The 12,161-nt window shown below is 43.9% G+C and overlaps 1 protein-coding gene across 7 annotated transcripts in view; it reads right to left on the bottom strand.

Moving 5' to 3' along the window:
* Positions 1 to 12,161, bottom strand: part of LOC115099903 (protein transport protein Sec16B-like) — an 87,140-nt gene that overhangs the window by 23,358 nt on the left and 51,621 nt on the right. For all 7 annotated transcript variants that reach the window (XR_003858913.1, XM_029617889.1, XM_029617886.1 and 4 more), the window contains one exon: positions 604 to 717. Coding sequence is in view for 6 of the 7 variants with exons in the window: in XM_029617889.1 (XP_029473749.1) it covers positions 604 to 717 (114 nt within the window). In the remaining variant the exon portion in view is untranslated. The remainder of the gene's footprint in view (positions 1 to 603; positions 718 to 12,161) is intronic.

Raw genomic sequence — 12,161 nt, 5'->3', positions numbered from 1 at the left:
GGGGTGGGGAACCCTGGATTCCAGGGATTTAATTATATTTGGAAGTGGAGGTAGAGATGGGCTTGGGGCGGTACCTCGCCAAAGGGGTTTAAGGGGAGGGGGTGGGGAAGGCAGCAGATGGAGGAGTGACCCCCCAGGGTGATATCTGGCCCCTCCCACGATAACTATTGTGAGCCCTCTGGGAATAGGGAAATGCTTACAGACTCACCTTTCACTATAAATGAAAAGGCATGAGATAAAGAAATAAAAAATAAAATAAACAATGGGAGTCTGATACAATTATCTTCTACAAATGGGAAGGGCAATTTTGAAAGCCATGTAGGTGGGTAAACAGAGATTTACCTAGGTCAAAGTGTTTGGCTGGAAGGTGCCTTCCTCCCAATAATCGGAGTCTGCTCAGGCGCCCACCCAAAACATAGGCACAGAGCATGTGTGCCCTATCTGTGCCAGTACTTTACGATGGCTCGTTTTCCGAGAGAAGCGTAAAGTGCGTATGCTGAAATTGCCCGGCAGCTTTACCACTACTCCGCCTATTGGAGAACAACGCCTCCATTACGGATGGAGGAAATAAAATACTCCATTGACCAAAAGCACGGCATTTACCTGCAAATGCTGGCATCTGACTCGGAGCCATGTCAGCCAGTCAGGATCCTGGTGCTGCTCCTGCTCCGGTCTTTCCGAAAGCCGCGGGTCCGAGAGCTTCAGTCGCTCAGCAAGCTGCACAGGGATGAAAGGATTCTCAGCTCAACGAGACGACCAGGGAGGGAGACGGCTGTGCAGGAGGCCCATCATGCCAAGTCTCACACCCTCCCAACCATGCTCCCAGTGCTAATCCTCTCTTTTTCTTACCCCTCTCCTGACTCAACAAAACATCCCTTTCTTTCTCTATGTCCCATCAAAAGGAACATCATGAACATGTTTGAACAGTAATTCTTAAAAAACAGAATACGGTATTTTACCACAAACCCTTCTATTTGGCATGTTTTCCCTCACTTCTTTGATCATTGAAGATCTGTGAGTATATTATAGAAATGGGCAAGTCAAAAAATGTGATCGTCGAGCCAAAAATGAGCAAAAGAGTCCCATTAGTAGAGAAGGTGAAAGGCTGAATCTGATTGGAGTTAATGGGGTAGATTTGCTTAATATTGCATTTGGTCAAGGGTGCTGTGCAAGTTAGGTGGGGAGCTTTTGCCAGGTCCAAAGTGGAACAGATGTTGGGTGTAAGTTTTGGTAGGGTTCAGATTACTGGCTAGCACCAAATATTGCCCGAGTCAGGTTTTTACCAGTTTTCTGAAGGTTAGGAGGGTCAGGGGCCAACGTGAGGTGAGGGGATAGGGAGGACCAGAGGGCTGGGGCAGAGGCTGCAAAAGCTCTGTTTCTAGTGCTTGCTGTGGCACGCGGTCCTTGGGGTGCGATCACAAGGCAAGCCTGTGAGAGAGTGTGTGGGAGTGAGGTAGGCTGAGGGATTTATAGGTCAGGCTCTTGATTTTGGTACGGGAGAGGGTTGCTAGCCAGTGCAAGCTTTTCAGTATTGGGGTTATTCAATCACATTTGTGTACCCTCATTATCAATCAGGCTGTGGCATTTTGATTGCGCCGTAGACTGCGATTTAGTGTGTTGGGGGATCCAAGCGGCATGGACAGCTGCGCTGAAAGCAGTGTTGTCCAGTAATGGGTGGCGGTGATGGAGTTGGCAGAAGTGGAAGAAAGCTGTTTTGGTTACTGCCTGGAATTGGACTTTGGCAGTAAGTTTGGAGTCTAGTATGAAGTCTAGACTGGACTTGTGAACTGACGGTAAGTGCTGTTCTCGCGAGGATCATTTTTAAGAGGGGCTGACCAGGATCTTTTCCCCTGATCCACACCATATCAGTCTTTTGGAGGTTTAGGCCTAGCTTATTCTGGTGCAGCCAGCTCGCTATTTTCTGAGGTGGGTGATGACTTGATCCTGATTTATGCAAATTGGGATTAGGAGTTGAATGTCATCAGCTTAAGAATAGTGGACGATATGGCAGTCCCTGATGAATTTGCATAAGGGGGCTAGGTATTTAGGGGTAGATATTCAAAAGTCATTTAAACAGGGAAAGTTATCCATCTAAATGGTTTAGCCACGTATTTAAAAGTCTTATCCTGCTAAATTCTAGCTGGGGCGGGAGGTAGATGTTCCGGAGAGGAGCAGAGTAAGCCGGTTAGCTTAACTAGCTAACTCTAGATGTGCCATAGGGCAGGTCTAAAGTTACCACAAATCTGGCTAACTAACTTATCTGGGTATATTCAGCGGCGCCACTGGATATCCCGATATGTGTATCTGGCTAACTTAACTAGCCGCTCAGCGGCTGAATATTTACTCCACAGTGAATGGAACCTTGAGGTACTCCATGGGGCTTAGAGAAAGCTGTTCCCAAGGAGAGAGTTTGGGTGCTCCCTTTTCTTCTTCTCCCACGTTTCCTTCCCTATCTCCTTCTCCTGTGCCTCCCTGTTTCTTTTCCATGGTTCCATCCCCCCTGCTCCTCTCCTCTATGCTTCCTTCAGTCCCCCAACAACCCAGTCAGCTTATCCCCGCTGCATGGATCAGGCTCACTGGATAAATTGACACTGAACAGCAACCGAAGTCCAATATGGTCTCGCAGTGCCAACTCCTTTATTCCAGGCTTGCAAGGTCAGCACAGGCTCATCAGCTGAGCACTGCAGTGCCAGAACATGTTCAGGGCTGCAGAGGAGGGAGATGCGGTATCTGCAGATCTGGGAGAGCTCGGATGGCTGCAGCACAGCACTGGGAGGAGAGGCAGCCTGGCAGGAGGTGAAGAAGATTCATTGGCTTGTCTTGTTTTGTCATTAAGGACACAGCCAAGCCAGAGTCAGGAGCTAGGCTTGAGCATACTAAGGCTTGCCAAACAAAGTCAATTACAAATCAGATCAGAATGCAGTACTTGTTACACGTACCCACATGAAAATAATTGAATGTCATATGCAAAATTAGAACCTAATGAATTTTGGTCAGTTGCTCAAGCATTTATACTGGTCTTCCAGCTTGTGCTCTGAGAGCACTTCAGGTGCTCCAAAAATGCCGCTCCTCGGCCGATTTCTGGAAGAAGTCTTAGAGATCATATTTCTCCAGTCTTAGCCAATTTGCACTTGCTGTCAGTGGCATATTGTATCATGTATAAAATGGCAATCTTGATCCATAAACTTTGTTTCCAGGTTTTTTATACCATTCACTCAGTACCAGACTGATCAGAACAGGGTACAACAATGATCAAAATCCACAGTTTCAATCATATGCAACTTTTGGAATCTTGATTCTCTACTATGGGTAAATTCAGTGCTCCCTTTGTATAACCCCTTAGCTACATTGTGCTCTTTTCAGAGGGGTCTTCTAGATATTTCTTCAATGCATATGACGTGCCTGGCTGAGACCCAAGAGATGGCACTCTCAGTAGCTGCCCTCTCTTTTTGGAATTCTTTGCCTGATAGCTTCCGCCTTATGGTCTATGTAAAAACTTTTGTCCTTGCTGAAGACATCTCTCTCTTCCAACAAGCATTTCATAAGGTGTGGAAGTAACTTGTGTTATAGATTCTTTGCAGGGGCCTGTTTTGCCTATTGTGGATCAGTTTCTTTCTTATTTGTCTTGTTTTATATTTTGATTTTATGATGTATGTACATTTTGTATGTTGCCTAGAGCCTGGCACCAGCAACAAATAAATCTAAATTAGGCTTTAGTGGGTGTGCAGGATATAGTGAGGTATGTTCTCCTCCATGCACTATTCTGCTTGCACATGCTAAAGCCTAACATTTAACACCCATGTTGGAGTGGATGTTAAATGTTAGCATGCCAACGTTGTGGGCATGCTAACATTTAGCACTGGGAGAGGCTACAAGCAAAGAAGTATGAAAGATTGGCCAATGCCATTTTGAAAGATTGTGGCAGGAGTGAATTGTACGCGATCCTGCTCCTGTATTCTTGAGGCCCTCACTAGAAGGAGGTAAATATATCCCTGCTGCACTGGCTGCCATGAGATTTTCAAAGGGCAATTGCACAGGGCAGAAATTCTTCCCAGACTCTTCAGACTTTGAGATTACATGTGGAGCTGAAATCTGAGGTGGCACTAATATTCCATTATTGCCCTAGCAGGCTTCCTAGATGACTTACTGGACATCAGGGCTCAAGTGATACCAGGCAAGAGGCTTCCCTCTCTGAGGCTCTTTGGCTTCTACATCGATGTCAAGTCTCATTACGAGCTGCTCGTTGCCAAAGCAAAGTTTCAAGGATTGGTTTTAGTTTAGTTTATTGGTTTTTCTATACTGTCACATCGGCAATGCCATCACAACAGCTTACAATTACATTAAAATAGAGAAATACAATATCATAAAAAAGAGATAACAGCTAAAATTAATAAAAAGAGACATCGAACCAAGTAGTAGTTTCATGATATTTTTTAGCAGCTAATTTATATCAAGTATTATAGAATATGCTGCAGTGTTTGGTGCCGGCCTCTCCTCCTCTTTGAAGTGCTGCATGAGGGCCTGAAGGATCCTCCTATCCAACTTTCTCTCAACAACTGCTGAAACCTAAACTGGAGGGGCTTTGGTATGAGGAGGGAGGAAATACTAATGGCGGCAATCTGGACCTCTGGAGATTGATGCAGCTGAGTCTCAATTTGAAAGGTTGAGCTTACCTCTTGACAAAGCCACACAAAAAAAGAAGACAGCCAAGACAGCAATCTTCCTGCTCTTGGATTCCTGCACTGAAGAAGAATCGTGCTGAGACTTCAATGACTTTTCTCAATCTTCACTCTCCTCAGAATCAAGCTCGTCTCGAAGGAACCCCTTTCTCAGGTGCCAAGCAGTACAAGCAAGAAGGCTCCTTACTCCAGGACTGATGCTTTGATTTTGACACCAAGGTTGAGCGAGGCTCCCGCAGCATAAAAGCATCACCAGCAGTCAGTACAAACTCCTGGGCCCTTTGGTGCCAGAACCTGCAGTGCTGGTGGAGCTGCACCATATTTTGACTTACAGGAAAAAAAGATATCCATGAATCTCAACCTCTAGAGTTTGATGATACTAGATGATGACTTTAAGCAGACGTTGCAACCAGGAGCATCATGCTTTAGCCCTAAAAAGCACATACAAATTATGTGATGGACCGTAACAGACACCTTGAAATTACAACAAGGGCCACATTTGAAGCTGGTGGACTTCTTTTCAGCCATTGTGAGGAAAACTGATGAGACAAAAACAAAGGACAAAATTTTGGAAAAAAATTGTGGAAAAGAAAGGCGGTCACAGATGCAGAAACAGGCCGTACTACGGTACAGAAAAATTAATTTGGAGCCATGTGACCATATTGAGAAGAAACAGAAAACTTAAAAAGTCCAACAAAAGACTAAAAGTACTGAGACCAAAGAATTATCTGACTGACGAGGCCCAATCAAGCAGAACTGCAATGGAGAACATTCCCGCTGTACTAGTGGACAAAGAGGGACTGGAGTGGCTCCATGAGGTGGTGAGGGAGTGTTAAGTCGTGCACTTGTGCGGAAAAGCTTCAAGCTTTTTTTCCAGTATTCTCTGGGAGTCTGTTCTATGTCTGTGCTGTTGAATGATGCCACCCACATGTATGTCTGATCATCCTGCTCGTTGCTGGAGAATACAAAATCTGTGTGCCCTTAAATAGTTTATTCCTCATCTCAATGGTTTTTAAACCACTGTATCCATGTTTTCAGAGCAGACTGAAAAGCCATTTACTCAGGTAAACTGTCCTGTGATAATTGTCCTCCTCTGTCTGCTTACAAGCGTGTGCAGACTTCCACAGTGAACGGGTTTCTCACCAGATTCCAAAAGGCGTTCCTGTGATCATGTTTAGGTTGGGGAAGTAAAGCAAAACATTCACATTTGATTTTCAAATGAATGCATACTATTCTGCCCGGCTCAGCCCCTGCACAGTCACTGGTTTTTAAAGGAAAATTATGCTGGTGGTTTCCCTTCGAAAACCGGCTGTAATGTACACAAATTAAAAATATCCAGCTATGCTGCAGACTACATCGGTTATTCCAAATTGCCCCCTTTATGCATTCAGCCAGACAGCTAATAGAGTTATCTAAGCCAAGATCTGAACAGTGAACTCCAGATCCCGATGGAAGTCACAGACAAGCATGTTAGATTGCAAAAAAAAAAAAGTTATACCCTTCGTACATATTTATACAGCCAGTGCAACCCCTTTTATACTTAATTTTTCTTTTCATCAAAATTTCAAACTCTATGAATAGTTCAGGTCATGGTCTGAGAGAGGCAGCAGCCATGTGGCTGAGCTCTCATTGGGCCAAATCTTTAAATTCTTTTTTATCTTTCGAGTGCCAAGATCCCATTCTGGTATGATGTCTTCTGAGCACAATAAACGGTCCATTCCTGAACTTTGGTCTGATCAACAGATTAAATCTAAGAAAAGCTCAAAGTGGAAAGTAGTGCAAAAGCTTCTGTTGAGGTTGCTGACAATGACAACATGAAGTCCGACACAGCCCCAGGCAACTCTTGCTTCTATCTGCAAAATCATGGAGGAATTTGCAACAAACGTTTCTAAAACGTTTGATTCCCATTTAGAGATCACAGTGGATTAAATGACTCAACTTGTGGAGCTGGTATAGGAGAACTCCTTCCATCTTGAAGCAATGGACACATGGGTGGAGGACTTGGAGGTGTCACTTCCTCTACAAGAAGCAAGCTGGAGAAGACTGACTGTCTTTAAGATCGTTCTCGCTGCAACAACATTTGTGTTCTAGCAGGTGCCTGAAAAGTCTGAAGGTGATGATCTTGTCTCCTTTACAAAATGGCTGCTGGAGATTTTGCAGTTCCAGTGCAAAGAAGGCCTAGTAAAACTTGATCGCACACACCAAGTCCTGGCTCCCACTCCTGCTAAGAGGGCTAGGCGGCACAAGGTCATCATCAGAGTGCATAACTTTGCCAAGAAACAGAGTATCCTGGATGCAGCATGGAATGCTGGTGAAGTACTCTACCGAGGTAACTGCATTATGATCTTCCAGGAATTCCTGGGAGTAAAGAAAGCATACCAAATCTGAAGCCTCTGGAGGTCTATGTTGTACCCTGCAAAGTTTTGTGCGGCAGTGTGAGGAAAAGCTTCAGTGGAAAAATTAAAATTTCCACCTTGCCAGCCTGTTCAATGTCCGAGGATGATTAACTATAGTTTATATTGACTGGAGCGGTGGCCTGGTTGGTCTCATCTGGAAGTCCTATAATGGCAATGCTTTATTATTTGGGAGGATTTTTGTTTGCACAAAGGGGTAGATTTTCAAAAACGGCGCGTTGGCGTACTTTTGTTGGCGCTCCAGGCGCAAACAAAAGTACGCGGGATTTTAGTAGATACGCGCGTAGCCGCGTGTATTCGCTAAAATCCTGGATCGGCGCGCACAAGGCTACCGATTCCGTGTAGCCGGCGCGTGCCAAGCCGCGCAGCCTACCTCCATTCCCTCCGAGGCCGCTCCGAAATCGGAGCGGCCTCGGAGGGAATTCGCTAATGCCCTCCCCTCACCTTCCCCTCCCTTCCTCTACCTAACCCACCCCCCCCCTTACCTTTGTTGGGGGATTTACGCCTCCCAGAGGGAGAAGTAAATCCCCACGCGCCAGCGCACCTAGATGCAACCCGGGGGCAGTTCCGGAGGGCGCGGCCCCGCCCCCGGACCGCCCCGGGCCGAAACCACGCCCCCAGGCCCGCCCCTGAAACGCCACGTCCCGCCCCAAAAACGGCGTGCCACTCGGCCCCGCCCCCGACACGCCCCCTCGGAAAACCCCGGGACTTACGCGAGTCCCGGGGCTCTGCGCGCGCCGGTAGGCCTATTGAACATAGGCGCACCGGCGCGCAGGGCTCTTAAAATCCAACCCAAAATGTATTTTTTTCGTTGCTTTTGGCTAATTTTGTATTTTCTGTTTTTTTGCCCTGGTCACAAGGCGTTATGGTCGGACTGCTGTGTGCCTCTTGCAACTGGATGTACTATCTGTTTATATTGGTTTGTTTTTTCTCAAAAACTTGCGATTCAAGTTTGCTGAACTTGGCACTGTTTTTTTTAAAAAGATATCCGCTAGAAGGTCCTGATGCCTTTTCCTTTGTTTGCTATTGACTTCTGAACTTTTTCTTGTTTTTATTTGGGATTATACAGATGACCCTGCTTCAGCTCTACTGGACTGGGGGACATGTTCTTTGCCCTATCGGGGGTTTTAAATGTATTTCTTATTGTTTTTGGTAACTAGGGGGTTTTAATAGTTTGCGTGATATAAATGAACAATTTGCTGGGCAACAGACACTGTACTTATGCAGAACACAGGGTCATTTTTTGATTTTTGTTTTTTATGTCTCACTGTGATTCTTATTATTAATGTTTCTGTTTAGGGTTTTTTGCATTTCGTTTTGTACTATTCTGTTACGCCGTGGGTAAATGGGGGAATTCTTTGGGTGTTGGGTGGGTGGTTATAGAGTTTGGAAGCTGTTGAGGAGTTCCTTCACTGATGGGCTCGAGATTTCTCACACCAGAGGGGTTCCGGGGTATTTGGGATGACCTGCCCGAGAGGTTTCTTTAGACAGGTGTTGGTTGATGCTGGTGGGTTTGATGGGGAATGGGATGTTTTGCTGGGTTAAAAATATAAAATGGCATATGGGAATTATTGATCAGAGTCTATTTAGATCTATGGCACCTGGAGTTTCTCAGGTTTTAAATAAATTGGTCCTTTGGGTCAGGAGCTATTGTGTTTTGTTTTATACCTCTTTTTTCTTTCTCTCAAAGATAACTCCTGTTTGGCTCCTTTCACCAAGGATATCCTGATGGGCATGTTGTTAAATTGTATTTCACTGAATGTTAAAGGAATAACTTTGCCTATAGAAATCACGCACATATATTATTATTACAAGAAACCCATCTCTCTAAAATTGAGCATGAAAAACTGTGTAGTAGTTGGCTGGGGCAGACATTTTACGCTTATACTACTTCCAGAAGTCTTGGGGTCTATATACTGATAGTGTGGCACTCTGTTTGACTGTGAGGGAAGGTACGTTATTCTTGAATGTTCACTATATTCAGCTTTATTTACTCTAGTTAATGTCTACAGACCGAATGATTATCAAAGTGGTTTCTATAAGAACTTCCTGAGGTCCAGTCTGCTTTTGATACGTCTAGATTATATAACGGGGAGACTGGAATATTTGGGGTGTGAGCCCTTTGTGCTGTAGCGTAGTTGATGCAGCTTCGTAGGTGAACATGGAAGGCCTACACCAGCAGCCGGCAAATGAGCCCAGAAGCAGGACAGTCTGGAGCTTCACCTATATCAGCCGCCTGACCCACAAGCTGAGTCCTTGGGTTCTGATGGCCAGTAGGTGAATAGAGCAAGAGTTCGATGGCACGCCGGGGTCAGAGCAGGCAGCAGGCTAAAGGAGTCAGAAACAGCCAAGGTTGGGGCAGGTGGCAGGCAAAGGTGGCCAGGTCAAGGCAGCAGTCAATCGTGGTCAGGTTCACAGAAGAGGTCAGAATCCAGAAGTCAGGCCAATGGTGGATGAAAACACACAGAAGACACTGGACAAGATGAACAGGACAGGCAAGGCTGGACAAGTAATCAGTAACGCAGAATTCAGGAACCAGGAACTCAAAGGCAACATGCCCTGCTAAGGCAGGAGACCCATTGCTGAGGTGAGGCAATGCTGCAAAGCTCTTGCTTAAATAGGCTGATAGGCCTGATGTCATCGGAGGGCGCCGCCCAGCATATGCACACGTACCTAAGATGGCGATTGGTGGTGTCTTGGGCCACACTGGATGGCATTCAGGGTAGACAGCCGTGTGCTGATTGTGGGATGGGTCCAGCCACATTGGGGGTGAGACGGCTCATGGGGCCTTTCCGTGGGCCATTGAATGTAACAGTTTGGTCCCACAGATTGATAAGTTCTCCTTCAATAGAACAATGATGAGCTGTGTTAGAAGAATCAGGGAGTTAACCTGTTCATGTCTGGCGAATTCAGCATATTCACATTAGGATTTTTATGTTCTCCCAGCATGGTTTCTGTAATGCTTATGTATGTAGATCTGTACATTGCCTACTATTCTGTAATTTAATAAAGATAAAGCAATATTCTCTCTTGTTCATTATCAGATCTTTCACCAATTCCACTGACATTGAATTTTCATGATGTTGCCCCTAATGTACACATGTAGCATCTAAATGATTCACTGTTGGGAGATAATTTTCTCTCACTCGTCTCTGATGCAGTTGCAGAATTCAATTTGTTCAACCCAAATACTGATTATAGCCCTACTTTGCACTGGGAGACCTTCAAGGCTTTCCTGAGTGGTAAAATATTTGCATATGCAAGTTGCTTGCAGAGAAAGCACAGTGCAAAGCAGGATGCACTTAAACATAAATGTGACTGCTCGGCTAGAACCCTACATCAATTTGAGAAAGTGTGACAGGAGCTGAAATCCTTAGAAATTGAAAATTTTGGAGACAACACAAATATACTCGGCTGACATTCTATGAACCTAGTGATAAGGCAGCAGCTTTATTACCAAGAGTAGTAAAAAAAAAAAAAAAAAGAGTAAGTTTGATTCCAAGAATCAAGAATAAGAGTGGCAAAGTGGTGTTCCCTTCTATAGATACTGAAGAGAGCTTCTCGCAAACACTTTTCATCTTTGTACAAGGAACAATATTAGGTCCTATCTTGAAGCATTACACTTACCTTCAAGATATGCCCGCCCATGCTGAAATTTTAGCTGCTCCATTTCCTTGGAACAAATCCAGATAGTGTTGCCAGCTGGTAAACATCCTGAACCAGATGGTTTTCACATTGACGTTTTAAAAAAAAATGTTGCCCAATATAGGTTCCTTTTTATTATCTTTGTTTAATGCCTCTTTTGGTGACCTTGCTGATGCCACCGTATATCTATCTATATCTCTCTCTATATATAAAATCTTCCATGAGAAGCCGGTGTTAAGAGCTGTAGATGGATTTGAGCTCCAATAAAGTGATACTATGCATTACAATCAGTGAGTGTTTCATTCAGTAACTAGCTTTTGCTAAAATGGAAGAGCTATGCAGCAGACATCACAACCAGTGACCACTTCCATTTTTGGAAGCAAGCCATTTGAGTGTGATGTTACATTTCTGTAATGGTCATTGGGATAAAACCTAAAAAGAAATAACAGCGCATTAACTACAAGACAAACTGAATGCGACTGCTCTGAATCGTTTGAGCCTCCTGACAGAAGAAAGCGAAAGTAAAATTTGTGAATGAACTTTGCCATTGCATCTGATATCTGCTTTAACTGTTGAAATGTGAAATATTCCCCATAAGCGCCTTTTGTTAAGTGAAACTTAGGCCTTTGTCGGGTGGTTGAATATAAGGAAAAATGTTAAAGTTTTGATACTGAATGTGATTTTTTAGGAAAATAGGATTGTCTTTGAAATTTGTATGCACTTTGAGAGATATGGTGTTTGAGGCATGTTTGAAGTACGATTAGTGTGGATGAGGTGTATATAAGCGTGTTGTGCTATTAGTCAACATGGATGGAGGGTGGTTTAATTGTAAATATTTTTATTAAATAAATGAATAAAGAAAATGAAAATTTTTGTACTGAAAGGATATGGTAGGCCAGGGTTTCCCAAACTCAGTATATGCAAATTTAATATATGCATATTCATTGTGGATATCCTGAAAACCTGACTGGCTGTGGAGTCTCCAGGACAGGTTTGGGAAGCTCTGTGGTAGGGTTTATTTGTGTATTAATTATACATACATGCATGCATATATATACATACATACATACACACACACACATATACACACTCTTGAATTAGATACATGCCAGTTATTATACTTTTGCTATATATATAGCAAAAGTATAATATATATAAATAATCTGTGTATATAGTAAAAGTATAATTACTGGCATGTATCTAATTCAAGAGTGTGTATATATACACATAATTAATACAAACAGTCTAACTTCAGTTAGTCAGCCAGAGTGACTCAACTGCTCTCTTGATTAACTAATGTTGGTACCTATTCAAACCCAATCACACTACCTCAACACCTTTCCAAGGTGAGTAACTGAGCTGAACTATTCAACCTTTTTACTTAGGTATACACTGCTCCTAGCTTATTTCTAGCTTCTGGCTA

This window comes from Rhinatrema bivittatum, chromosome 10, assembly GCF_901001135.1.
Source record: "Rhinatrema bivittatum chromosome 10, aRhiBiv1.1, whole genome shotgun sequence".
Lineage (NCBI taxonomy): Eukaryota > Metazoa > Chordata > Amphibia > Gymnophiona > Rhinatrematidae > Rhinatrema > Rhinatrema bivittatum.
Note: the sequence above shows the minus strand (reverse complement) of the source record. Positions and strands in the feature narration are given on the sequence as shown.